General features: G+C 46.2%; 1 protein-coding gene across 1 annotated transcript in view; it reads right to left on the bottom strand.

Moving 5' to 3' along the window:
• LOC144104475 (uncharacterized) overlaps positions 1 to 27,128 on the bottom strand; it is a 212,759-nt gene that overhangs the window by 167,506 nt on the left and 18,125 nt on the right. The window contains 3 exon segments of the mRNA XM_077637516.1: positions 4,932 to 5,137; positions 9,264 to 9,430; positions 11,457 to 11,790. Of these exon segments, the coding sequence (XP_077493642.1) occupies positions 4,932 to 5,137; positions 9,264 to 9,430; positions 11,457 to 11,750 (667 nt within the window). The 5' untranslated portion in view covers positions 11,751 to 11,790.

Genomic DNA, 27,128 nt, shown 5'->3' with positions numbered 1-27,128 from the left:
ACACCAGTGGCAAGTCTAGTGACACTACAGTGCAAAGTCAGCATGGAAGTCAGCGTGACAGCCAGTGCGAGAGTGCGACGGTCGGCTGTTACGGTGCAGTGGCTGACCCAATGGTCACCAGTGCAGCTATCGGTGCTGAAGTGCTAAACAGAAGTAGAAAGCCGAGGGGGTCAAAAAAGGCATGAATGTGATGCGACTCCTAGGGTGAAAAGTTTCAGCAGAAGCTGCGAGTGTTTTGACATTAAGCAGGGCACTTACTTGTGAGCCACAAGCGCACCGTCGCGCCGGCTGTCACTGAGACGACCTCCGGATAAAAGGCACTAATCAGGACATGCGATGGTTAGTGAGAGCCCCAGAGCAGCTTTCCCCAAAGTGTTTGCTCGACATGAGATGTTACCAAGAAAAGAAAAAAAAATGCCAATACCAGAACAAATTTCTTGACAATTTTAATGAAGCTAAATGTGCCTGGCCCACAATGTTCCATATAAGTATTTAACAATGCCCGAGATGTAAATCCACAGGCATTGAGATTCAAACCGAATTGCTGAAGCAGTACCTCGTGGGAAAAACTACAGCATTGCCAGGGCTCTTGTGGTTAGTATACAGAACATTTGCTCTCTGCGGAAAAACAGCAAACATTCAGGGCTGCAGTTCATTGAATTCGCATTCTGACTGTAAAGTTTAACAGTCTGCCAGAATTTGAGCTGAATGAACAATGCTCATCAGTCTTGAATCATCAGTGGCCAGGCAAGACTGTACTGCCCAAATAAATTCCTTCATTAGCTTTAAAATTAGAGCAGAATGTCGATGATACAAACGCAGTTGATACAAATTCATAAAATACTCCTGCCAGAGTACATCGTGGACAATGTGTGCAATTTTGGACGTTCCGAAGTGTCTCCTGCGCCGTTACGGACAATACGAGCACGCGAGCTGTGACCGCGCCCTCAAGCATTAAGCGCTGCCCGTACATTGCTGGCACCGTAATCACTAGTCGTGTATGTACTAGTGGGGTAGGTACCGCAAGCAGTGACTGGCGGCGCACAGCCTGCATATCGCTCACCGAGCTGTGCACATCGCTACCTTAACTCCGTTAGCTGCAAACAGATCCACAGGAATGAATTTCCCATGCTTCTGAATATGGATTTCGTTTGTTCCCGAAAGTATGAAATTTCTGATGATACGAATTTTGTAGCGATAGCGACATTATGGTAGCATTTCGAGCCTTCAGCATGGCTGCACCGCCACGCTGTCACGTGGTTGGTCACGTGGTGCAAAGCAGCTGCCGGCGGCACGGCGCCGTGGCTGATCACGTGGTTCGTCACGTGGTTGGTCACATGACCAGCCACGTGACCAGCCACGTGGTGCGGAGCAGCTGCTGCTGCCGGCAGCATGGAGCGCCGGCGAAACCGAGCTGCCGCAGATGTGTCCATGCGTCATGTCAAGTGGGACAAAGATGAAGATGGAACGCCCAGCGAAACAGTGTGGCGAAAGACCGACTTTGCAATTCAACTGAGCTAGTTCCACTCGGCCAACTGTAGCTATCGCATCACTCCAAGTTTAACCAGAGCTAAACCACCGCCAATTTTTTTTTTTTTGAGAGCCCATGAATGCCAAAGCATGAAAGCACCTAATCCTATGGACAGAACAGAGCTGGCAAAGCTATCAAAGTTAATAAAGAAACGCAAGGTAGCTGACATAAGGAAGTTTAAGATGGAAAAATTGAGCATGCTCTAATGGACGAAGGTAACTTAAAAGCGGTGAAGAGGAAACTAGGCATAGGTATAAAACCAGATGTATGCGCTGAGAGACAAGGAGGGCAATGTCATTAGAAATGTGGATAAGATAGTTAAAGTAGCCGAAGAGTTCTACACAAATCTATACAGTAGCTAATGTAATCAGAACGTTAATGAGAGAGGCAGTAGCACACAGCAATGGGACCTCCCGCCAGTAACGAAAGAGGAAGTAAAGAAGGCCTTAGAAGCAATGCAAAGGGGCAAAGCAGCTGGGGAGGATCAGGTAACAGCAGATGTCTTGAAGGACGAAAGGGAGATTGTGCTAGAAAAACAAGCCACTCTGTATACGGAATGCCTCATGAACTCGAGTGTACCAGGAGCTTGGAAGAGCACAAAGATAATTTTAATTCATAAGAAAGGAGACACCAAGGGCTTGAAAAATTACAGACCGATCAGCTTACTCTCCATTGCCTGCAATGTAATTACTAAGGTAATCACAAATAGAATCAGGACAACCTTAGATTTCAATCAACCAAATGGTCAGGCAGGCTTTCGTAAAGGATATTCCACAACAGATCATATTCGCACTATCAATCAGGTGATAGAGAAATGCACAGAATATAACCAACCCCTATGTATAGCCTTCATTGATTTGGAGAAAGCATTTGACTTAGTGGAAACCTCAGCAGTCATGCAGGCATTGAGGAATCAGCGTGTAGAAGAGCCTTGTGTGAAAATAGTGGAAAATTTCTATAACGACTGCAGAGCTACCATAGTCCTCCATAAAGTTAGCAATAAAATTCCAATAAGGAAGGGCGTCAGGCAAGGAGACAAGATATCGCCAATGCTATTCGCTGCCTGTTTACTGGAGGAATTCTGAGGCCTGGATTGGGAACAGTTGGGAATAAGAATAAATGGAGAATAGCTAAATAATCTGCGATTCGCTGATGACATTGCCTTGCTGAGTCACTCAGGAGGTAAACTGCAAATCATGATCAATGAGTTAGACAGCCAGAGCAGAACGAAGGGTCTAAAAATTAACATGCAGGAAACCAAAGTAATGTTTAACAGTCTAGCGAGGGAACAGCAGTTCACAATTGGAAGCGAGGTGCTGGAAGTGGTAAAGGAATACGTCTACTTAGGGCAGGTAGTGACAGCTGATCCGGATCATGAGAGGGATATAACTAGAAGGATAAGAATAAGGTAGAGCGCATATGGCAGGTTCTCTCAGATCATGAATGGCGGTTTACCAATATCCCTCAAGAGAAAAGTATACAACTGTATCTTAACGGTACTCACAGTGGGGCAGGAACGTGGAGGCTAACGAAAAGGGTTTAGCTTAAGTTAACGACAACACAGCAAGATATGGAAAAAAAATTATAGGTGTAACATTAACACATCGGAAGCGGGCAGAAAAGTTGAGGGAACAAACCGGGTTAGTGACATCAGAGTCAAAATCAAGAGGAAGAAATGGACTTGGGCAGGACATGTAATGCGAAGGCAAGATAACCGTTGGTCCTAAAGAGTAACGGAGTGGATTCCAATAGAATGCAAGCGTAGCAAGGTGCAGCAGAAAGTTAGGTGGGCGGACGAGTTTAAGAAGTTTACGGGGATACGGCGGCCGCAGCTGACAAAGGACAGGGTTAACTGGAGAGATATGAAAGAGGCCTTTGTCCTGTAGTGAGCATAGCCAGGCATGATGATGATGAGATTTGTATCATCAAGATTTGACTGCGGAACCAAAATGCTGCAGCGATATTAAGCTGAACCAGCTCACTGTGTACTTATTTACTTCGCTATCTATTTTTTTTAGCAATTATTTGCTCTTTCACTTATTGCTAGAATTATCGACGATATGCTGCTGCCTTTTATTTCTAGAGCTCACAAAAAGTGCACATGACTGAAGCAGAAGTGTTAGGATTTCCAATAAATGCATCCATTCAATGCCTTTCAGCTTGCAGAAAAAAAGAGTGACAATACCCGGCCTAAAAGATAATTTAGAGAAGCGACAAAACATATTCTCTTCATACAAACCGCATCGCCGCAATACAAAAATGAGCAACCTCTGCTAATGCACCTTAGTTACGGCTAGTTACATTTAAAAAGAACAGAATAAAGAAAAATATCAGTTGCACAAGTAAGAGCAGGGCGGTGAGCAGAGAAGTATGAAATTCTATTTGCAGGTGCCATATGCAAGGAAACGTCCATGAAAATTACTTTTCAGCGCAGAGAGCAAACAACTCGAAAGAAAACACAGGGCTGCCCCTCAGCGACACCTAGTCGGTGCCGGATTGACGCTCCCAATAATGTGTCTTTGTTTTACTAAGGTAGAGGAAGCTGTGCTTAGGAGGTTCCAGGCGTGCACTGTCATCACAGCAGTCACACCCACCTGCACTCTGAACTTGCCGTATGGTCCACAAGGCGTGACATGCTCCAGCTTGTCCCCTTTCAGTGATGGAAGTGCATGTTCAATGCCTTATTAATTTCTCATTCAGATGAAGACGGGCACACAAAATGCCACCACTCCGTGGTCCTGTCTAGGAGGCCTGATGTAGAGATTTGACATGGGCTTCTCTTGTCCTGCAGCCAATGTGCCTTCGCCAACTACCACTAACGCTACTTCTGCTAAACCACTTTATCAAGCTAGGGCCACATAGTAGCAGATGCACACTGCGTTGATTAAGTACATGCCTAGAAGGTTTGGTTTAACTTCTTTCTGTGCCTAAGGGCAAATCTTTTGACAAATTTACAAGAAGAAACAAATGCTCACCAACTACACTGCTAACAACAGACGAAGTTTAAATTGCTATAAAGTCAAGTCTTAATGAATCATGTTACCTCAGACGGCATTATACCACATTTTTATCAGAGCCCCGACGGCTCAAAAACCTGACATGACATGTACAGCACGACACAGCTGAAAACATGTGTATCTAGCATGACTTTCGCAACCCCGGACATCGAGAGACTTAGAACTTTGACTGAAGTTATTTTCGGGTTCTTCTAGAACATCTCACTTCACCGAACCTGCAGAACAGCGCCTCTCAAATGCATCGACATTAACATGCAAACAACCCCCCACCCACCCCGGATAACAAACGCCCCGTGCAGCCCTATGTCTTCCCTCCGTTGCACGTCCATCAGTCAGTCGTGTTAGTGGCAAGCAGAAAGAGAAGAGGGCTGCGCCCCTCTCACCTGCCGAGGAGCAGGTAGGCGGGGTCGAGCCCACCAAGGAATGGCCGCCACCCACTCTAGCACAGCTACCATCATCATCGCCACCACCACCACCGCACGGGGGGCGGTGGGGAGGCGTCGAGAGAAGGACACCGTTCCCGTCAGGATCGGAGCCGCCCAACTTACTTGGGTCCACAAGCAGGGAGAGTCCTGGCTCCCACATCCCCCTGTGCAGTCAAGGATAGGGGGAAATGGGGGAAAAGGGGGGGCATGACATGAACATGCTGAGGCCACAGACATTGCTTGCCATTTTAGTTCTAAATTTTTTTCCCTGCATAAGTAGTCTATGCAGGTCAAAAGAAAGCAAATTAAAGCGCACTCTATTAACCTGAACTTGCTTAAATGAAACTAACACTTTGATTCCGTCAACATCATGGGAACTTTTTTAAAAAAGCTCTTGTCGATTTGAACTCGACATATACTTCAAATTTTCAGTCCGGTTTGAGTTTTAATCATCGAGAGTCAAGTGGAGTTCACTTTGAAATATGAAACACCCACCATTCACTTTCTACAGCTCAGTACACAATTGCATAAAAGGCATCATGAGTGCTTCATAGATTTCATTTCATTTGTTTATTTCCATATCTGTATCAAAAAATGAAAATAAAAATTTATATGGCTGCAAAACAAACTCTTGATCACCAAAGGCAATGCAACTCGAAAAGTCCCTTCTCTTTTCATAGAAGCAGATTACATGAGTCGAATTTTTGTGAACCACACCGGCCCTATTAGATTGTTGTCGACGCAACCACTTTTTCCCAGATTTGATGTTTTACCTGCAAGTTAAGTCTATTTATGGATACTGGGACAGCAAATATATAAAAAGAAACTTCACAGTGTTTACACACCTATTTTGGCTCAATATGATATTCGTAACCCCAAACGCAGAAATAAAAAAGTCAGAACAAATTATGGAAAACAAGATCTGGAATACCAATTAATAGACATGTTAAATTACTCTGCTTCTATTTTAGATTTCTGCCTACCCAGAAAAAGGTTCAAACGTGAACTGCGGGCAATTTTGTTTTCCGTTGAGATTGTTAAGTAACAATGATAAATGTAAATTTTGTTTTCAATTGTTGACTTCTTTTTACGTGTTTTTGTGATATTTGAGCGAATATTCAATGTGATTAAAAAGAAACTGTCCATAGTGCTTAAGTACAGCCATATGTTGTATGTATGCGTGGACTATCTGTAACGATGCTTCTCTTTTTTTGTACCAGCTCTCTGCTGTACTGCTGTAGGTTTCTCCTTTTGTTACGGGGGCAGAGACCTCATCAGGCAACCATGCCTTTAGTCTCTGCCATACGCAGGATGATGTGATTTTCCTGCAAATAAAAACTGACTGACTGACTGACTGACTGAAACCGAGAATAAAATGGTAGGAAAAATAAATAGGTCCGACCTTGTGAAACTGCATGGTGTCAAGCCCTTTTTTTTTTTTAATCACTCAATTTGCCATATAACATAAACAAACACCAAAGTTCCAATAATGATAGTATTAAACTCACTGCACACAAAGCCGCCATCCATAGCACACTTCAGATTTGCATGCTACTGTGTACATAATATGGCACCTGAAAGGACTGACACTGCACAATGCTTTATATAAACTGCTTTCTCCCCACAAACAGTAATTAGGTTAAAGAACTTTAAAAGAGAAGCTGTCATTATTAAAAATAAGTCATCTGCCTAGACATTTTCTTCCTCCAATTTTGCCCTTTGCAAGTGCTATACGAAAATTCCTTCCCTGCTTTTTGCAAGGCCTTTGGCCTGCTACGATTGTGTTTATAGTAATTTATTACCTGCCAGAATCTCATGCACCATAAAGCAACACAGTTCCTGCAAATCAAAAGCAAATCTACCAAATAAAGCCAACTGCAAATAAATACTGCCTTTTAACAAAATTGGCGCCTTTAAAGCTAGCCTAATTGGCCATTTTTAATAACACACTAGCAGTATATTTCGTCATGCAGTAATACTAGTTGTTGGGTTTTTTTGTGCACATTGGCAAGTCAAAACATAATGCCCAGAAACACAAGGTGGTACCATGTGTATAGTTGAGACTACAAGGAACTAGTACAAAAACTAGGCTAAAACAGCACAATATGAGACATCAAGCAACTGCGTGGTCCAGAACTAGACCATCGTTGATAGCTGTCAGAACGTGGATAAGTGAATGACACACGACCAGTGTTGCCTGTATGAAATGATTGGATCGTTACAGATTAATAATGCAAAGTGAAACAAAATCTTTCTCTACAAAGTATCTTTCAAAAGCTATCCAGCAGTTCTTTTACATGCATACAATGTCATTATCATCAGCAGCAACTTAGCTAGGTACAGCCATAGCCAGGACAGAGGGCTCTTCCATATCCCTCCAAATAACCCTGTCCTGTGCCAGCTTCCCAGCCGCCATATCCTCGAAAACTTCCTAATCTCATACGGCCACCCGACTTCCCGTCCCCCCAATACGCTTGCCTTCCCTCTGAACCCATTCTGCTACCCTTAACGACCATTAGTTATCTTGGCTTCACTGCAAACCCCAACCATGTTTATTAACTGTTCTTGATTCAAGCTATCAGTAGAAACTGGAGGGGGAAGCAATAGCTTTATTTACTATATTATTTGCGCAATAACACTGCAGGCAAGAGCCATAGATAAAGTAAAAACGGGAGCCGCATAGACAATGTGGAGTCACAGAGTCATTGTACAGGAAATGCACCAATGAGCAAACTGAATAAGCTATGCAAATGTAACGACGTAGAAAAACCTTGCGTAATTAGAATCTAAGCTCATGCACAAAAATGTGCGCATCAAATAGAATCAAAATATGAAAAATAAAAGATTGACCAGCTGTTAAATCCAGCAAGTTGTTCAAAGCACTTGCTTCTGTCATACTCTGACCTTAAATGCAGTCATTGGTATGTTGCCCCAATTTGTTATTATTCAAGAGAAAAATAAATACTGGAATAAATTTGGCCTGGCAAATTAAGATGGCTGAAGTTCAAAGCTTTAATATCCTTGTGTGACCTGAGAAACAACTAGGATTTGATTATTTTCATCCCAAAACATGGGTGAAATACCTTTTGTTGTATTCCAAACTTTTGGATTAACCCATATATGCTGAAACTTCAGAGATTTGAAAAAATAAACATTTTTTAAATAAAATATTCATTTCACTTCACAATTCAGAATTATTCTGTTATTGGTGCCGATATTTTTCGAGACACCAACTTTTGAGTCAACCTACAATGTTGGCTACCAGGCAAATTCCCTACCTGTTACGTGTGGTAAAGCTTCAAACACTGGACATGACTTTAAAATCAGATTTCTCATAATGCACGCTGGTTTCTTGATGACAATGTGCGAAAATTATTCCTTCTTCTTGCAGAATTAAAGTGCAATCAATGAGGCCGACTTTCAAAAAAACGCATCCAGACAAGACAACGCACAAGACTGAATGCACACAACACAACCCTTGAACAGGAAAAGTTTATACCCTCCTGAACCTAAGCTAACGGGCACAAGCCTTTAAACACAACAGTTACTGTTCAAAAAAGCAGTGCCTTACATGTAGAGCGCTAGGCATAATTTGTTCCAGCATGGAGAAAACGTTGAAATTTCTAATGCACAGATGGTTTATGGGGGTTTAACATCCCAAACCGACTAAGGCTATGAGGGAAGACGTCGTGAAGGGCTCTGTAAATTCCAACCACCTGGAGTTCTTTAATGTGCGCTGACAACGCACAGTACACAGGCCTCGAGAATTTCGCCTCCATCAAAATCTGACTGCCTCTACCGGGACTGCACTCCGTCTTTTGTGTCAGCAGCCGAGCGCCGTAACCACTCAGACACCGCGATAGCTCTCTGAAGCGCAGAGGAAGATAACAGCTTTCATAACTCAAACATGTGCTTATGTCAATTGGTGCACTTTTATGAGTGCTCAGAGCCTGAAAGAGTTTCACCGCTAGCTAAAGTGCCCAAGCCCCCCCTTGCCTTTTTGACTGCCACCCGACCTTTTTAAGAGCCCATGAGCAGGAGAAAAATGACACGACTTTGACAACACTTACTAGATGGCAGCTCAGGGCATAAAACTAGCCAAGAAAGAGCTTTTTACAACACTATACTTCCTTCCATGGCTGCCTCCCCTGCAGGTACGTTGTCCAATGTATATTAAATAAATTTTCCATTGTCGGGTCTCGGGACAGAACGACACTGTCATAGCTTGGACACTGCACAGATAACAGCACTGATGTTGTGTCCTGTTGTGTGAAGCTCGGAAGCACTCACTCGATGTGTGCATGGCTCTGGTAGTGGTCGAACAGGTCCCGGATCACCTTGGAGTTGTGGATGTCCACCTGAAAGTCCCGCTTCCCGGACCCGCCAGTTGTGACCAGGCCCTTGGACTCACTCTCCGCACACAGCGCGCTGTAAACCTGGTTCAGCGAGTGGATATCCTGCATCCATCACATCACACCCGTCAGTTTCAACATTCATACACTGGCCGTATAGTGCGGTAGCACTACTAGGCGCTCTTGCTGATTTCGGGCATACATGCCTACATGCATACATACGTATGTGCATCCCTGAAGCCTGTTTTGTGGTAGGCGGTCCACCTGCCCACCGGGTTGTGGGCAACCTGCCAGGTGTGTGTACACCTTGCACACCTTCACATGGATGAAGGCATTAAGGCTTTTACCCAAAGGCCTTTTGGTCAAATGCCTTTAGCACGTAAGGACCTTAGGTGCCCACCCTAGCTAGCGCTACAGCACAATATTCCGCACTTAGCCATGCTAAACCATCGGCTATTTTTTTCACAGAGCACAATCACTTGAAAAAGCGACGCTAAAGGCATATGTATAACAGGTATTTCAGGGAAGGTGAGCACTAATTTTTAAAAATAAGGTTTTTGAGGTAACGAGAAGCAATTTGCGGCATATTATTAAGAGTGTTGGCGGACGTCAAAAAACAGGCGACTCATCTTAACTAGCTAAGTGAATAACTATATTCCAATAGTTAACTTTTTAACTATTACAAATAGGCACCTGACTACAATTAGAGATTTGTAGCCGGCCGTTAGTAATAGCCGTATCCGTTTTTAGAATTTCGAAAACGCCATTATTTTCACTGCTGTGGCACTACAAAATTTGGATATTTCGACTTGTTATCACCACTGCAGGGGTTGCTTTGCCTGCATACATTACGAAAGTGCATGTATATTAGCACGATGTGGCCAAATTTTGTTGTGCCACAGCGGCGAGAGTAATCACGCTTTCGAAATTCTATAATCAGATATGGCTATTACTAACGGCCGGCTACAAATCTCTAATTGCAATCAGGTGCCTATTGGTAACAGTTAAAAAGTTAACTATTAGAATTTAGTTAATCACTTAGCTAGTTGATTCGCCTGTTTTTTGACGTCCGCCAACGCTGGCATTACTATGCCGGAAAAAGCTTCTGTTTACCTCAAAAACCCTGCCTTTTAAACACGAGTGACCACCTTCCCTGAAACACCTGGTATATATATCGACCGATTACTGCAATCTAACGACTAAAGACACTATTTTCACTGAAAACGGAGTTTCTATAATCAACAAAATGCCAAAAAATGAAGTACAGGTTTTTACACAGTTTTTTAGGTGCAGATTCCAGAGGCTCGTCTAAGCAACCACTTACTTCAAGGCAGTAATCAGAGAGTCCTTTTTAGTGTAGAATTACAAGATTAAATGGAGTGGGAGGAAAATTTTTAAAGGTTATTTTGTCCGCGATAAATGCATCTCTTGCTGGTGGACAAATGACAATACAGCCAGAATGAGACAATGAATCGATTTTTACTAACAATTCAAGTTGGATGGAATTGCCACCAACATCCCTTTAAAGGGACACTGAGGAGAACTCTATCATTTTTTTTGTTAGCAAAATCTGATAGTTCGGCATTTCATGGCTTTGTTGCCGCTTGTCCGGGCGCGAAAGATGCATTTATTTCAAAGAAATTTGGATTCGAAGATGAAAAAGTTTTTCCCGCCGCTCTGATTGAAACTCGGGGAACTCTTATGATGCCACGGCAACTCTTATGACGTCTCAGAACGGAGTGACGTGATACGTGACGCAGACTCCGTGATTTCTGACGGCTAGCGGTGCGGTGCGCAACCTTCCTTTGCCAGCCTCAGAGATTCGTGGCTTCCATGAAGGGAAATTCCTCCAAGGTGGCGCCTCTTGTCATAGGAAGTAATCGCGCTTGTACTTGCGAGATTGGCCTGTGGCGGCGACACCTGTATTTTGGTTCTTGCTATTTTCTACATTACAAGAGCTTTGTTTTCAGTAAGAGTGGCATTTTTGTGATCAGGAGCTGCTATTCTATCGATACAAGCCAACTTCAATTTCTCCTCAGTGTCCCTTTAACACCTCTCCACGGGTCATGCAAACGTGCATGAAGTTTGAGTCTGGCTACCACAGTATGCATGAGCAACTCAGTCAACCAACCTGAGGTGAACACTGGAAGCCCTGGCTTTCAATGACATCCATGAGCTTGTCCAGGGCAACGATGCCACTCTCGGGTGCGTCGCACAGTTCGACAAGTTGATTCAGGGCGTTCACGACTGAAGAGCTGCCAAGGTCGTCGGTCCTCGCCACCACTTCCTCAGAACCTTCACCCTCAAAAGTCTCTCTGTCCTCATCACCGTCATTTACCAGAGGGCTCCGAGGTTTCTCCGAAGGCAAGATCATCTCTTCTGATGACAGGAAGTCGCAAGGTATCAGTTCACTGTCGCCGTCCATTCGGACACGAATGAGTCACGAGTGAAGCTTTAACCCATGGCTGCCGAGAAATAATAGCGAGAGAAAAAAAAAGTGCACAGATTTAAGTGTCCAGTCTGTTGCTTTAGCAAGTGTGTAAGCTGAACATTCTGAGACATGACACTACAGTAAGCAACAAAACCAGCGAAAAAAACTTGGCATATTGTTTTTTGCAATCACTAGGTGTGACAACAGGTTATCCTTAGTTCAATTAAATCACAGAGTACGAGTGACCTAGCACAAAGAGATGGGCTACATTTTTTGCTTTTCAATAACTTGGATTATCGTAAAAGAGAAGGATATACAATGGTGGCAGGAAGCCCTCACAAATACATGGTGTGTAGAGTCATGGCATCCGAATTTAACTAGTAACTCAGCCACTTTCTTTTACATACTGGTCTAGTCTGACATGTCCATAGGCGTGCACAGGTCTCTGCCTAAGGGGGGATGGGGGGTGGCCAAAGTTCACAAAGTTCATGGTAGTGCCCATTCATATCTTCTGGGTAGCGGGAACATAATGGTACAAAATCTGCACCCCCCTTTTCCACGACTATTGGGGCGGCCGCTGTGCTCCTTCCCACCCAATGCACGCCTATGAATATGACTTAAGCAAAACCGACTATCCACGTCGTAGTTATAAAACAGTGATCCGGCTTAGTACAACTCATTCTGTGTGGGCATAGCATGGAGCTTTCTTTGATTACTAGTCCGGACAGCTGACAGCAACAAGGCAACTATTACCCGTTTTTGGATCGTACTAACGTCTGCTGTTTCGTTTATTCCGATTGCCCATAAATGAGACGGTGGTTACAGTATACATATCCACGTTAATAAAATGAATCAAAGGAAATACCAGACAAAGTACTGATCCCACACATTCTGCAGACGGACCATGCATAGTTGAGCAGCTAGCCTTTCCACTTGATGCACAATACCCAACGGTCACAAATAATAGTATGAATACTTGCATGTTTGAGATATTAAATGTTAGGCGAAACGTTGGGTTAACTTTAACATACCGCGCGAAAACGACAATTGTATGTCTTCTACATCGCAATCGACATTGTAACACGGTTTGATAACAATTCATGCAAACAAATAAGGGTACGTCTGCCCCAACGGCTATAAAAGCAAGCACACAAATGAAAACGAGGGATAGACAGGTCAGGCATGAAAAAAAAGAAAAAGGCGGAACGAATTAGACAGGCAGCCCGCGAATTACAACTGGGGCGAAAGGCCAATGGCACTGAACAAGCACTAACGAGACCAATACTAGGGTGGCTAGAAAGTCCTAGCCACCCTACCGGTACGTTAAACCTCGCCTGCATCGATTATCTGGCCCGCAGCAGACGGCCGGAAATCATGGGTCAGTTTAAATTTACTCACGTTTTCGATTCAAAACGCACAAGCAAGCTGCAGAGATGATTTTGTTGCAACTAAACCTACTATACAAGTTGCGCACACGCAACACAATGCAAACAGTTCGAGTTTTTTTCCTGGCCTTAAAATCTATTCGCTCTATATATTCCTCCTTGTGCGGCAAATTAATGAACAGCGACAGGCATTTGCAATTGAAAACGTGAATGTGTGCACGGTACTACTTAACGAAACATACTCAACGGCACAAGTAAACGATTCTCATGCACCGCACAAGTCAAGCCGCACGAGTTCCAGGTTCCCATCACTAAATTGAGCGAAGATGAGCGTCAGTCCTACAGTTTCTTCGCTAACGCCCAGACATCGAAACGCATTTCGAAAACGCCGCCAATCCTTAAATAAACCGCCGCGTGCGTAACCTCTACGCATCTTGGCGGATGGCCAGGAAGATTCAGCGCCACTTTTGCAAACATAAAACGACTCAGTCAGTATATATATCTCGAAAAGGAGCTTACACGTCACACGCCCAGACTAATGTGCCGCCGCTGAGTCGCCTCCAAACGCCAGTCATTAACGTGACAATATGACAATGAGCAGAAAGAGGCTCCCACTGAGCGTTTGAACTCGCAGAACGCCCGAGGGTCTCGATGCGGTCGAATCGACAGCCTCAGTAAGCGCTAGACAACGTTGTCGAAGTTACCGTGCGGGGTAGAATTCACGATAGGAACATACAAGACACGACAAACTGACAGTTAAAGCAGTGAAAACAACTCAGCGTGCAAGTATCAAACGTGGGCACCGAACGGCACCAACGAAGGCAACGAAGGCCCCAAGGAGGCTGGACCCTTCCCGACATGCTCTACTCTGCTTTCTGTCGTCTGCTGCGAACTGTTGGGGACAGATTGTGCCTAGCCTAGGTTCTCTGGGGAATAAGCGTGCTCAATAGAAATATTCTCAACGGTGGCTAGAATACAAAAAAACTGCTTGTCTGTGGTGTTATTTGAAGTTTTCTTCTTCGGAAGCGTTATCGTTTCTTTCTCAGTTATGTCGTTTTTTATCTATAGGTTTTCGTAGAGAGATATATCAACCCCTTTAAATGTGGCACATTGTGGTGGTGGCAAGTGCCGCCTTAATTGTTTAGTATTTTTGAAAGTGGAAAATGAAAATTAATTTTTGAAGAAAGGAAATGGCGCATTAATTGTCTCACATTTATGCGGTCACCAGAACCGCGCGGTAAGAAAAGGGATTAACGTGGGCGTGAAAGAAGAAAGACAGAAAGAGGTGCCGTAGTGGGGGGCTCCGGAATAATTTCTACCACCTGGGGATCTAATCGCACAGCACACGGGCACCTTGCGCTCTAGAATGGTAGCGTGACGACCGGCGGCGTAGAGCGGGCCGCTTTTGCGACGACCGCCACGAGCACCCGATGGAGGACGCTGCGTGCAACTGCGTGCATCAACGTAATTTTTTTAATGCATTTCTGCAGGGGAATCGTCATTCCTTCGTTATATCCATTATTTTGTTATAACGAGGTTCGATTGTATATATTGTTGCGGGAAAGAATATATTTACAGTTATTTACACAAGCGAAGGAACAGCTGCGAGTGGCACTGAGAACACAGCCAGAACTTCGTTGCCTTCTTCGTCTCCGTCCACTCGTTCGTCGTCTATCCGCTTCGATATTAAGTTCATACTTCAGTGTCGACCTAGGCAAGAAAACGGACATTTCGAAAGCGTTAGGAACCATAGCCATCCCAAAACATCGTTTTTTCTGATGGAACTGGTCAGTAACCTATGTCCCGTCTGGGCAAATAACACCTACGAGACATTTTCGACTTAGTGTAGAAGAAACAACATACCGCCGTCACTGAAACGAGAGTGGCAGTAACACATTTTTGTCCTTCCCACGTGTTGGCTGTTCGTCATCATTTGTATGGTACTCTCTGTGAGTTTCTTCTTGCGTGTGTACTATAGCCGCTCCCTTTGATATTGAAACTATTTGTATTTCCGTCAACGGCGCGCTCCGCATGCGCATGCCCTCGTTGAATAATATCCGCCTTACCGACTCATATAACAGCCTGAAACCTATGGCGTCGAACTGGTTATTAGGAACTGACGCCAGCTGGTATTAGGATTGGCGCCAGCAGGTCCCGAAGATTGCCACCAAGACAGCATCTCTCGCCAGGTGTCTGCGGGGTGCATTTACCGCGCTCGCCCGGTCGTTGTGTGGGGCAAGCGGGGAGCAAGGTCCTGCGAACATCCCTTTAAGGAGTCGCCGCCGCCGCCAGCCAAGTGGTTCCGGCTGTCTTCTGATTTTCCGCGGCGTCTCTACCGACCCGACTACTCCTGGCTTCCCGGGCACAGCACCAATGTGGGAACGGATCGCCACGGCGGCTCGTCCACAGGCTTCGCCGGGCGTCGCTAATGGCAGAACCACTGGGGATTATCTCCCGACGGGGCGCTCCGGCTTTGCGCCTCGGCTTCCTCGAATTTCACCGACCGGCGGAGATCGGGCCGACCAGCTGACGTCTCCTGCCAGCCCGGCGGGGTCCTGGCCGCATACCCCTCTCTCTCGGGCTCAACTTATGCCGGGGGCGTGTCCTTGTGTGCGGAGGTGTCTGTATGTGCGTGAGAGTGGGAGTTTTGGCCGCACCCACCACGGCGAGGGCGTCCCCTACCTGGGGAATCTAGGGAAGACGCAGTGTATAAAACTGGACGGAAGATGCAGTTGAAGCAGCTCACTTCTGAACTCAAAAGCTTGTAAATATGTAAAATAAACCAAGTCTTCTTTCTCCACTAACGAACCCCTTCACTCAGCTGCGCTCCTGTCCGGGTCGGGGAGGGCGTCATCTTGACCGAGGTTGTGTCGAGAAGTGACCCCGATCCCCACCTTCAACATGGTGCATATTTACAAAGATTCACCACTGGCTTCACTCGGGCTAACGTGCCACCGAAGGCACCTTTGGTGTGCCGGTGGTGTGGCATTGGTGTCACGTCCACCCCGATTCTTTCATGACTAATAGGGTACCATGGCGGAAGTTCATGATCGCTTATGGTGAATGGATCGAAAATTCATGTGTTGCTTAAAAAAGAAGGTCGAAGCTGTCTTGAATGCATCAGTCAGTTGTGCCCTTTGCCATGGGGTGGAAATGAATGACGCCTGCCACTCCTTCATTCCTCAACAATAAGCAAATAGTCCGTAATGAAATGTTTTTTCTTACCTGAACGGAGCTTAATTCTAATCACAAGGTAAATATGTTATATGGGTAATAATCTGGATGGCTTGTTTTGTTCACTGGAGTGGAACATAAACTTGTCGACTTCCTTCACTCCTGTAATTTCAATACTTTAGTTTGATATAGTTGGTTGTAACAAGACATAATTACACAACTGGCGCCAGTCCTGTCTCTGTGTGTTCGTCCTCGTGTCTTCGCATCAGCTCTCATTCGTGCAACTATGTCCCGTAATTGCTTATCGAAGTATAATACAGCAGGCTGTGGACTATGCTCTGCCATTGCCATTTGCAGTTTCTTCAACTTGCATCCTGTAGTACTATAGTGAACATAATAATAATAATAATAATAATAATAATAATAATAAGAAGAAGAAGAAGAAGAAGAATTGGTTTTTAGGGAAAGGAAATGGTGCAGTATCTGTCTCATATATCGTTGGAGAAGTGAACATATTTCCCGGCTCAAAAATATAACAGAATAAAGATATAATCTAATGCAGAGGTCCTGGCCAGCGGAGCTGCACAATAAAATAACAAACAAAAAAGTGTGTATTAGGAGCCAGGAAGATAGTGCTATAGTGAATCTATCCTCTACTCAAAAAAGACAACAAAACAAAGAGATAATCTAATGCAGATGTCCTGGCCAGCGCAGCCGCTCAACAAAGATATCAACAAACAGAAAAGTGTCTACTGAGGACCAGGAAGAAGCGCACATGGGGTCAACCGGGGTTCGGGAGCGAAACAGTCTTAACGCGAATGCGTTTTTTTTTTTTCCGTCGTCCTCTATGCGCGTGCTTGTGTCTTATTCTCCCTCCTGGACTGTTTTCTCTGTCCTGCACGAATGAGACCGCTGAGAAGCCGCCGCAAAGGCGCCACCACCGCGTCGGCTTGTAGTGCACACGCTATCTGGTAGATGGCGCTGCACGAGAGAGGTCGCTAGAGGTCGCTGGCTGCAGTGAGCTGCAAAAGTGCGGTCTGTCACGACCGGGGACAGACGGCTCGACGCGACTGCGTCGTGATTGTCTCTTCACGACGTTCTCTACGGCGGTTCTTCTGTGGCTTCGCGAACGAAAGAAAGAAGAAACGAATGAAAGAAAAAAGAAAGTAGATGTGCCTCCTGAAGAGCTCGAATGAAACTCTGCGAGACAAGAGGAGATGACAGGCAAGGAGAAAGGAAGAAAAAAGAAAGGAATGTACAGTACCGTTGAGGAACGTGCGAGACGTGAAAAGCACGGAGATGCGAGTGGCGAAGAAGCAGAGCAACACGAATGCAGCGTGGGCGGAGATTTTCGGCGCCGCGTGGAATTCGCGCCGAAATGACGAAAGCGTGACAGCGCACGCCCCCCTCTCTCGCTCGCCTGTCGGTTCCTGGTTTATGTTCACTGGTTTATGTTGCCTCTTCTGTGTGTGCATGCGCTCAAGTACCGGATTTACCCGGATGTAACAAGGGCTCGTTTTCTTGAACCAGGAAGTGACGAAAGTTTGGTTTGGTTTGGTTTAAGGGGGTTTAACGTCCCAAAGCGACTCAGGCTATGAGAGACGCCGTAGTGAAGGGCTCCGGAAATTTCGACCACCTGGGGTTCATTAACGTGCACTGACATCGCACAGTACACGGGCCTCTAGAATTTCGCCTCCATCGAAATTCGACCGCCGCGGAAGTGACGAAAGGAAACAATTCTTATATATAGGCGATGCAGTTGGTGCTATACTGCTCAAGAAATGCACTACCCCCTCTATGACTATAGAAGGTCTGTCGGTGGATACATGTCCGGAAGTGCATCCTCCGGAGGATGAAAACTTTACAGAACCGAACACGCTCTCTCACACACACACACACACACACACATACACATTTCTTTTTTTGCAGGGAATTACAGCTATACTGCTAAAGCATTAAAGAGTGAAAGTTAAACGACATGGAGGGGATGGGGGGGGGGGGAGCTTTGACCTAATGAAAGGTGCACTTTACAATCGAACACATTTATGTGCTTTTTCACCATTGTCCGTAGAATATATATCTCAAATTTTTTTTTCTCATTCTGCATGCAGTCTTTCGCTTTCATCGTGAGTCCCAGTTACACCTCTAGGCAGAATGCACAAAAGCTGTGCATCTGTGCCATTTCGCCCACTGGCGATCTTATTTCCACGGCGAAGTTGCGACATTCACCCAACAGCCATTTACACAATCAGCACAATTCAGAGTTAGCGAGGATTCAAACATCCACCCAGGTTAATATCTCCCTTACGCATGATACCAACTTATCCCGCAACCCCCTTAGTAAGTTCCAAGTCCAGCAATTCCAGACAAAAATTTTGAAAATTGGAAACTTGTAAGATACTTTTATGATAATATTGAAGCCAATGGTCCACTCTTTTTTTATGTAGCAAAATCTTTCAAAAGAAAGTGTTTCCATCGGTGGCACCGAACAGTTAAGACTCCCATAGAAAACCAATGGGGAACGCTTTTGATGATAGCAAAAACGTTGATAGAAAAAAAAATTCAAGACTGTGGACGGGTGATCTGTAGATACGTATAGTGAAATCTTGCATTCGGGTTCGGCTGCATTCGCGGTCGGGTTCGAACCCGGGAACTCCGGATCGACTACTGATCAGTTCCCGGGTGCGAACCCGACCGCGTCGGCTGCGATTTTATGGAGGAAAAACGCTAAGGCGCCCGTGTGCTGTGCGATGTCAGTACACGTTAAAGATCACCAGGTGGTCGAGATTATTCCGGAGCCCTCCACTACGGCCTCTTTCTTCCATTGTTCTTTCACTTCCCCCTCTATCCCTTCCCTTACGGCGCGGTTCAGGTGTCCAACGATATACGAGGCAGATACTGCACCATTTCCTTCCCCCAAAAAAACAATTATTATTATTATTATTATTATTATTATTATTATTATTATTATTATTATTATTATTATTATTATTATTATTATATGAAAAAATTGCGTTCATAAATGGTTTCCCGCTCAGAAAGGCGTTTGTCCAGAAACTGCTGGGTACGGTTGGTCCCCTGTCGTCTCACTGAACGCGGCTAAAACCCCATCTCCAAGGCAAGCCCGAATTCCCGCTCTTTCGTCGCTTATTATACTCTACACCGAGTGCGCATTATGCAGTTTTGCCTCCAGCACAGCGCACAATGAAGCTCACGCAGAGTTCTTCCTCGTAGCGGGATCGCAGGAGCTCGGCGAAGTGATTCACGACACGAAACTCATTAAGACGCTCGAGCAACGGCATTCATCAGCGCGGGACACAACGCAGCGAGCGCGCATACGGGCTCGCCGCCGGCTTTTCCTGCGCGGTTATACCGAGGTCAAAAGCGCTGCCGGGGAGCGCGAGAAAGCTTTCGGCGAGGCTTAACGGTCTCTCTCATTGTCTTGCCCTGGCAGCCCGGGGAGAGTTTTGCACAATGCGTTCGAATGCAATTACGTGACCGTTTTATTTATTCGCTTACGTTCCTCTCATGCGAGGCTCTCAACTTTCGCCCTGCAATACTCAGGCAGCGCGTTCGCACTCACGCAAGCACGGGACTGCCTTGCGCAGAGTATATAGTCTTGCTGTAAGTGGAACGGTGTCAACGTGCGGGTCTTCAGTTAACTCTTTGTGAAATGCGTCAGGCGGGGTCCTCTGATAGCTTTCCCGGTCGCGAAACTTACCTAAGAAGTTTTCTGCAGTGATAGTTTCAGGCACGAGCTACGAGAGGCGCCACCGTCGATTGGAGGGTAGCATGCAAGCTGCTGTTCATGAAACAACCGTTGCACACGGGAGAGGTTGCCGTGTTTTAAGTGGGACAGAGGAAGAGTTACCTTGATAGAGTAACACAGAGCGAAATATAACTATAGGCAGTATGGCTAACTCATTTATGGAACATAAAAGACGTGATTACGAAGTAACTTGGGTCTTTGTGCAGTGGTTTCGCGCGTGTTGTACGCGACAAGAAAAAAAGTGTGTGATCTGATCAGGCTAGTGGGTATCGAACGGTGCCGATCTCCGTTCACACAGAAGGGCGAGCCCTGCAATCGACGTGACACCTGGACGTGGTCGCTGTAGGCGGCGTACAAAGCTGTGGGCATCAGCTAAGTAAAATAGTGGTATAGTGGTGGTTCAACAGCGCAAACACGCACAGACCAAGAGACGAGACACACAAACCACACTCATCTCTTACTTGGTCTGTGTGTGTTTGCGCTGTTGAAGCACCAGCACTATGCATCAACACCAACTAGCCCAATCTGCAGTTCTTCTACAGTTTAAAATAGTGGGATACTAGTCAAGAAAAGAGCGGCTTTTCGCCTTCAAGGGACCCCATTCCAGCCAATGACGTAGGCAGTTTCTCATGAATCTGCTAGCTTGAGTAGCAAGAAAATGCAGGGAGTGGCGTGATAATGCAGGGAGGCGACTATCCCATTTCATCTGTCACTCCCTGTATTGTCACGCTAGCAGGGTCATGAGAATCGGCCGACGCCATTGGCTGGAAGGGGGTCCTTTGACGGGGAAAAGCCGCTTCGTTCTTAAGTTGTATCCGACTATCAAAGGTCCTGCCTTAACCACCAAAACTAGTGGAACCAAACGTTATCCCACTTTGGCAGGCAACCCGTTTGCCAACTATCACGCCTTGGCGCCATGTTAACTTGCTTGGTTAATGTGGTTAAGTTTCCTGGGTAATCGCATGGGTCCATAGGAGCGTACACGGCACTATTCCATCATTCGAATCATGAATGGGGAAAATAAATATCCGATCGGCATCTTGGCGACTGCAGATTCAGTGCTGAGATGCAACAGCTCGGCACATTTGATTCGCTTGGCAGCGCCTTGGCAGTAAGGTCACTTCAAACTGATTTATAATGTTCCAAAGCTACATAGCAAAGGTATGGAAGGGACTTAATGTCTCGGTAGTGATTGCGGACATCCGAAGTTTTCAGTCCACTGGAATTTCAGTCCTCGAACCTGAATCGTTTAAACAGTATCTGTCATACTGGTGGAGTGATTAGATAGGGACAAGGTGGAGGAATAAGATACAATATAATGAGTTAGATAAAAGATATTATAACATGGGATAACATAAGCATAAGTGATAAGATGCACGGGGCAAGCCCCTCGGCTAGACATCACACTGCCACCTTGGCTAGGGTATAATCAGGGTAATGAACCAGCTGCTTCGCAGTCAGGTGTGTAACTACTCTTATAAAAATGGTCTATAGACCTTATATAGATTTACTCGATTGCCATTCTATAGATATTTCTTTTTGTCTATGCATAGTCTATACACTTTCGATAGCCGAAAGTCTACTAAAATGTACGGCTATAAATCTATAAATAGGCTATAAACCTTCTGTGGGACTTGTATTGTCTATAGATTACTCTATATGATTTGTCTACGAAAAGTCTATAGACTTCATACACAGGCACCATACACACCATGTGCATGTAAGGTGGAACATCAGCACGCCATCTCAACGGCAGGTGATGCGGGCTCCGCACCTTTTTAAACGGTATACCGCTTACTTGTTCGACAGTATAACAACGGACGCCGAGATGGCAGCCTGAAGCCTGCCCGCATTGTCTCTGCCCCGTTAGAGATAGCACTGAATCCGGGTGTTACACTGCACCCGATACCGAACGGGTTTTATCGGCACGAGTCACACTCTGTTCCGGCGGAGTATCGACGAGGGGGCACTGCAGATAGAATGCAATTGTCCCACGGTCAAGGGGCCACTCGAAACAGAGGCCGCTTTAGTTGTTGATAAGGGGCTGCAGCCTTAAACTTGCGTCAGTGTCACCGCCGTTTCTCCCGCAGATTAGAACAGTGTATTCCAAAGGGGATCCGGAGAAGCGCCTTGAATCCGTGATCGAACACCGCCGCGGTGGCTCAGTGGTTAGGGCGCTCGACTACTGATCCGGAGTTCCCGGGTTCGAACCCGACCGCGGCGGCTGCGTTTTTATGGAGGAAAAACGCTAAGGCACCCGTGTGCTGTGCGATGTCAGTGCACGTTAAAGATCCCCAGGTGGTCGAAATTATTCCGGAGCCCTCCACTACGGACCTATTTGTTCCTCTCTTCTTTCACTCCCTCCTTTATCCCTTCCCTTACGGCGCGGTTCAGGTGTCCAACGATATATGAGACAGATACTGCGCCATTTCCTTTCCACCAAAAACCAATTATTAACACAGAAACCGCCCAGGTGTCGGGAAATAAAGAATCGACGAAAAAGTCTCACTGCTGTGTGGGGCTAAAGCCACTAGGAAGAAAACGTCATGGAGGGGCTTTATGTGGGGCAAGGCGGGGCAATCTCCACCTGAGGTTTGGTTTATGATTTATGGGGGTTTAACGTCTCAAAGCGACTGAGGCCATGAGGGACGCCGTAGTGAAGGGCTCCGGAATAATTTCGACCAACCAGGATTCTTCAATGTGCACTGACATCGCAGAGTACACGGTCCTCTAGAATTTCGCCTCCATCGAAATTCAACCACCGCGGCAGGGATCGAAGCCGCGTCTTTCGGGCCGGCAGCCAAGCGCCATAACCACTGAGCCACCGCGGCGGCGCCGCTGCGGAGTAAATTGCTCCTGATACAGGATGCGAAACACGGATTTGAATAAGATCGCCCATTGAAGCACGTGTTTCAGCTCGCGGAGCAAGAAAGTGTGCTCCGGACCACCGATTGCAATGCGCGATTAAATACAGAAGGCTTACTGTCGGAGGAACTGTTTATATTAGAGCAACAATCCTTAACGAACAAATGATGATGTAAATTACAAGAATGAAAATAATAATACACAAAAAGCTCCACAGCAGGAGGTAGAAATCCCCTCGCGATCAACCCGCCACGGTGGCTCTCGAATATAGGTGTGCCCGAAGGGTTCAAATTTAATCCCGTACACTACGCTGTTTCCCAGATGACATGGAGTGGAGGGCACTGAGATAGGTCCCCTCTGGCATGACTTGGCATGGAGGTCGTTACCGTTTTGCCGGAAAACAGGACTGCGTCGCTCTATAGTGTCTGCGACGCGATGCGACCGCCATGTTGCTGCACGCTGCGGTCTATAAGGTCTATATACTGCTAAAAATCTGGTGCTTGCTGGAAGATGGTCACTGTACACTATTCTGGGACTCGAAAAAATTCTCTGCAGGTTCCCAGCTTACATTACGTGCATGCTCCACGAAGTACTGGTGCAGATAGTACATATGAAAGAAGCCAACAGTCACCGAAACCTAGTAGGACATGGGAATGTTTTTTTTTTCTTTTTTATAATTTATAGCCTTAGTAAATAGGAAATTAACAGTGTAATTATTTTATCGCTGAAATATAAATGGTCAGAAAGTATTAGAAAGAACAACCACATGCCACCGATGGGAGCCGAACCCACCTCCTCCGAATTTCACGCCCGGTGTTCTACTAACTGAGCTACGGCGGCTATAGTAGGAGTAACTTAGAGGAGGTGGTGGGCCTTCAAACCTAACACATTATGCTTGACTCGTCCGCCTTATGCGGTGTTTTATAATGGCCTATAGGTAAATTTATGTTCGCGTGGCGTCGCATCCAAATGAATTTCAAGTGCACCTTACCTACGGCAGCGCCCACTGTCGGCCTGAAAGCAGTGAGAGGCCAAGAGAAATAATAATAATTGGTTTTTTGGGGGAAAGGAAATGGCGCAGTATATGTCCCATATATCGTTGGACACCTGAACCGCGCCGCAAGGGAAGGGATAAAGGAGGGAGTCAAAGAAGAAAGGAAGGAAGAGGTGCCGCAGTGGAGGGCTCCGGAATAATTTCGACCACCTGGGGATATTTAACGTGCACTGACATCGCACAGCACACGGGCGCCTTAGCGTTTTTCCTCCATAAGAACGCAGCCGCCGCGGTCGGGTTCGAACCCGGGAACTCCGGATCAGTAGTCGAGCGCCCTAACCACTGAGCCACCGCGGCGGGGCAAGAGAGGCCAAGAGCATTTGAGGCATCTGACGTTTCTGTGAGCCTTTCGGGAACGCAGTATGAACGCTGCCCCGCGTTCTTCTATTAATACTGCCTACACGCGACGTCACTGCCAATGCACCCGACCGCCGCTACACTGTATATACCCGTGCCGACCGTATAGGGTGGGGCACGTGCAAGCCGCACCTTGGCTACCCCCCCCCCCCCCCCGCCCTCAGTTCGCTTGGAAACGCTTTCTTTCCTCCATCTTGCTCCATCCATCTTCCGATTCAGGAGGCGTGAACGAACGAACGACCTTCCTTTCTCTTCGCACCTCGGCCACTGCTCAGGTAACGCGGTGAGAAATGCCGTTAGCGCACGAGCGCAGAGGAAAGGGTTTTGAACGGTGTCGCTATATTTGGCATCTGGTAATCAGCATCTGTGGGTTGTAGCGACCGCAAAAACGTGTATACACACAATAGTACACACACGCACACCTACTCATGCACGCTTACAAACAGGCGTTTTAGAGCACGCCCTGAAAAAGCAGCCGTTCAATCATCACGATTAGAGGGAGCGGCCGATAGGTCTCGTTGTTCTAGAAGCCACTGTATGTGTACGGAGGCAAGCGGTTGTACCACAGATGCAAACACCGATAATCTGTATTCTTTCGTTCTCTCCTATCCGGATCTTCTTGCCCTGTGATACGCTATCTCGCCGTGTAGTGAAAGCTGGTGTTTGCACAGGCGCTGCCCGCACCTCCTTATCGCGCGATATGTTATCTCTGTCCCGCGAACGTACAACAGCGAAAGCAACTGTGGTTTGCTAGAAATTATATCGAGTAATCTTAGATGCCGCAAATGCGACGCTATACCGTATTTACTATCGCGAAGTGTACAACGTTACTCTGACGGTCACCTTTTTGCACGAGCAGTGCCGTTGTGGGAGAGGAACTGACGCGCTACATTGTAAGCAGAAAGGAGTAAAAAAGGGGTTGGCTGTGGTCTAGTGCACTTCCTTTTATGCAAGAGGGGGCACTGGAGGACAGCTTACTCGCTTTTTACTCCCATATAGACGTATTCGTGTTTAGGATGTACCTGAGTAGGTGAGAAGTGCTATAGACAGATAATACGTCGTCGTGGTATTGTTCCCTAAGAGACCACAAAAAGACAGGAGCGCCGATGCCTCGCTGTAACTCTTTATAGAGGGCGCTGACATTTTACAGGGCGCGTGAAATGTATTCCTTTCATGTCCAGCCATTTCGGGCAAAAACTTTGAACTTAGAAAAATTGTAAGATACTCTTGCGATAATATTGAAGGTAATGGACCATCATTCTGATTTTTAGCAAAACCTTTCTTTTAGGGTGCTTCCATTGCTCGCACCGAGAAGTTAATACTCCCATAGGAAACTAAAGAGGAACGCCTTTGACGATAGAAAAAACGTTAATAGAAAAAAAATTTCAAGGCTGCCATGGGGTGACCTGCGGATATGTTGATTGTTATAGTGAAAACTTACACTGTATGAAACAATTGCGTCCATAAACAGTTTCCCGTTCCCAGATGACTTTGTCCACAATTGCTGGGTATATGTTGGTTTGGTTTGGGTTTTGGGGGGAAAGGAAATGGCGCAGTATCTGTCTCATATATCGTTGGGCACCTGAACCGCGCCGTAAGGGAAGGGTAAAGGAGGGAGTGAAAGAAGAACGGAAGGAAGAGGTGCCGTAGTGGAGGGCTCCGGAATAATTTCGACCACCTGGGGATCTTTAACGTGCACTGACATCGCACAGCACACGGGCGCCTTAGCGTTTTTCCTCCATAAAAACGCAGCCGCCGCGGTCGGGTTCGAACCCGGGAACTCCGGATCAGTAGTCGAGCGCCCTAACCACTGAGCCACCGCGGCGGGTTGGGTATATGTTACAAGAATACTTTTAACACGTCTACATTTCCACTTTGCCGGGTCAGCAAATTTTCGTCCGTCTTCCCATCCGTTATAGAGGTATAGGGTGGAGGCTAGGGTAGAGACAAAGTTCAGCTTGAAAATCCGCCGCTCGCACATTAACGTCACGTCACGGGAACTTCCAATCCAGAAGCACAGCGTCGCATGCAGCAGCTAAGACACCGCGACGGCCGGTATTGAACGGGTGTGCCGGCTTCTAGCAGCTAAAATGTTCGAACGAATTCACCTGCTGTTCTTGAGCGCTTGCCAGAGCGCTCGATAAAGCGCCGCAGTTTCCGGAACCATGAACAAACGCGCAGCCGCTGACTCGCGACTAGGCTTGAGCACGGAACACTTGTGATGCAGGGCGCCAAGGGCAGCGTGCTTTAGCTACCTTGGGTAAAATTTGATTGCGCAATCGCTTTTTGTCCTGGCTAATGTTGATGTCGTCTGTTATAGCCAAAACTTGCCTAATGAACGCTACCTTGCAACGCACGTTGGTTGCGCCCTCTTCGTTTTGAATTGATTTCCATGAATTGATTTGCTTTTTCTTATTCATATCCTGAGTGTACAGCACCCAACGCAGATAGAGGGTAGAGAAAAAGAAGTGTTAGAAGATTTTGGTCATTTAGATTAAGCGCACATTAAACATTCGCAGGTTGCAGAAATTATTCCGTAGCCCTCCACTACGGCACCTCTTTCTTCCTTTCTTCTTTCACTCCCTCCTTTATCCCTTCCCTTACGGCGCGGTTCAGGTGTCCGCAGATATGTGAGACAGATACTGCGCCATTCCCTTTCCCCAAAAACCAATTATTTATTTAATTTGACTTAAGTATGTGTTAACGCGCTAGCGATAGAGGTCCCGTATCGCAGAAAAGCCGGTGTCGTCGTCGTCGGTGTTGTTGGC

Source organism: Amblyomma americanum, chromosome 9 (assembly GCF_052857255.1).
Source record: "Amblyomma americanum isolate KBUSLIRL-KWMA chromosome 9, ASM5285725v1, whole genome shotgun sequence".
Classification (NCBI taxonomy): domain Eukaryota; kingdom Metazoa; phylum Arthropoda; class Arachnida; order Ixodida; family Ixodidae; genus Amblyomma; species Amblyomma americanum.
The sequence above is the reverse complement of the archived record's forward strand: the minus strand, read 5'-3'. Positions and strand labels throughout refer to the sequence as shown.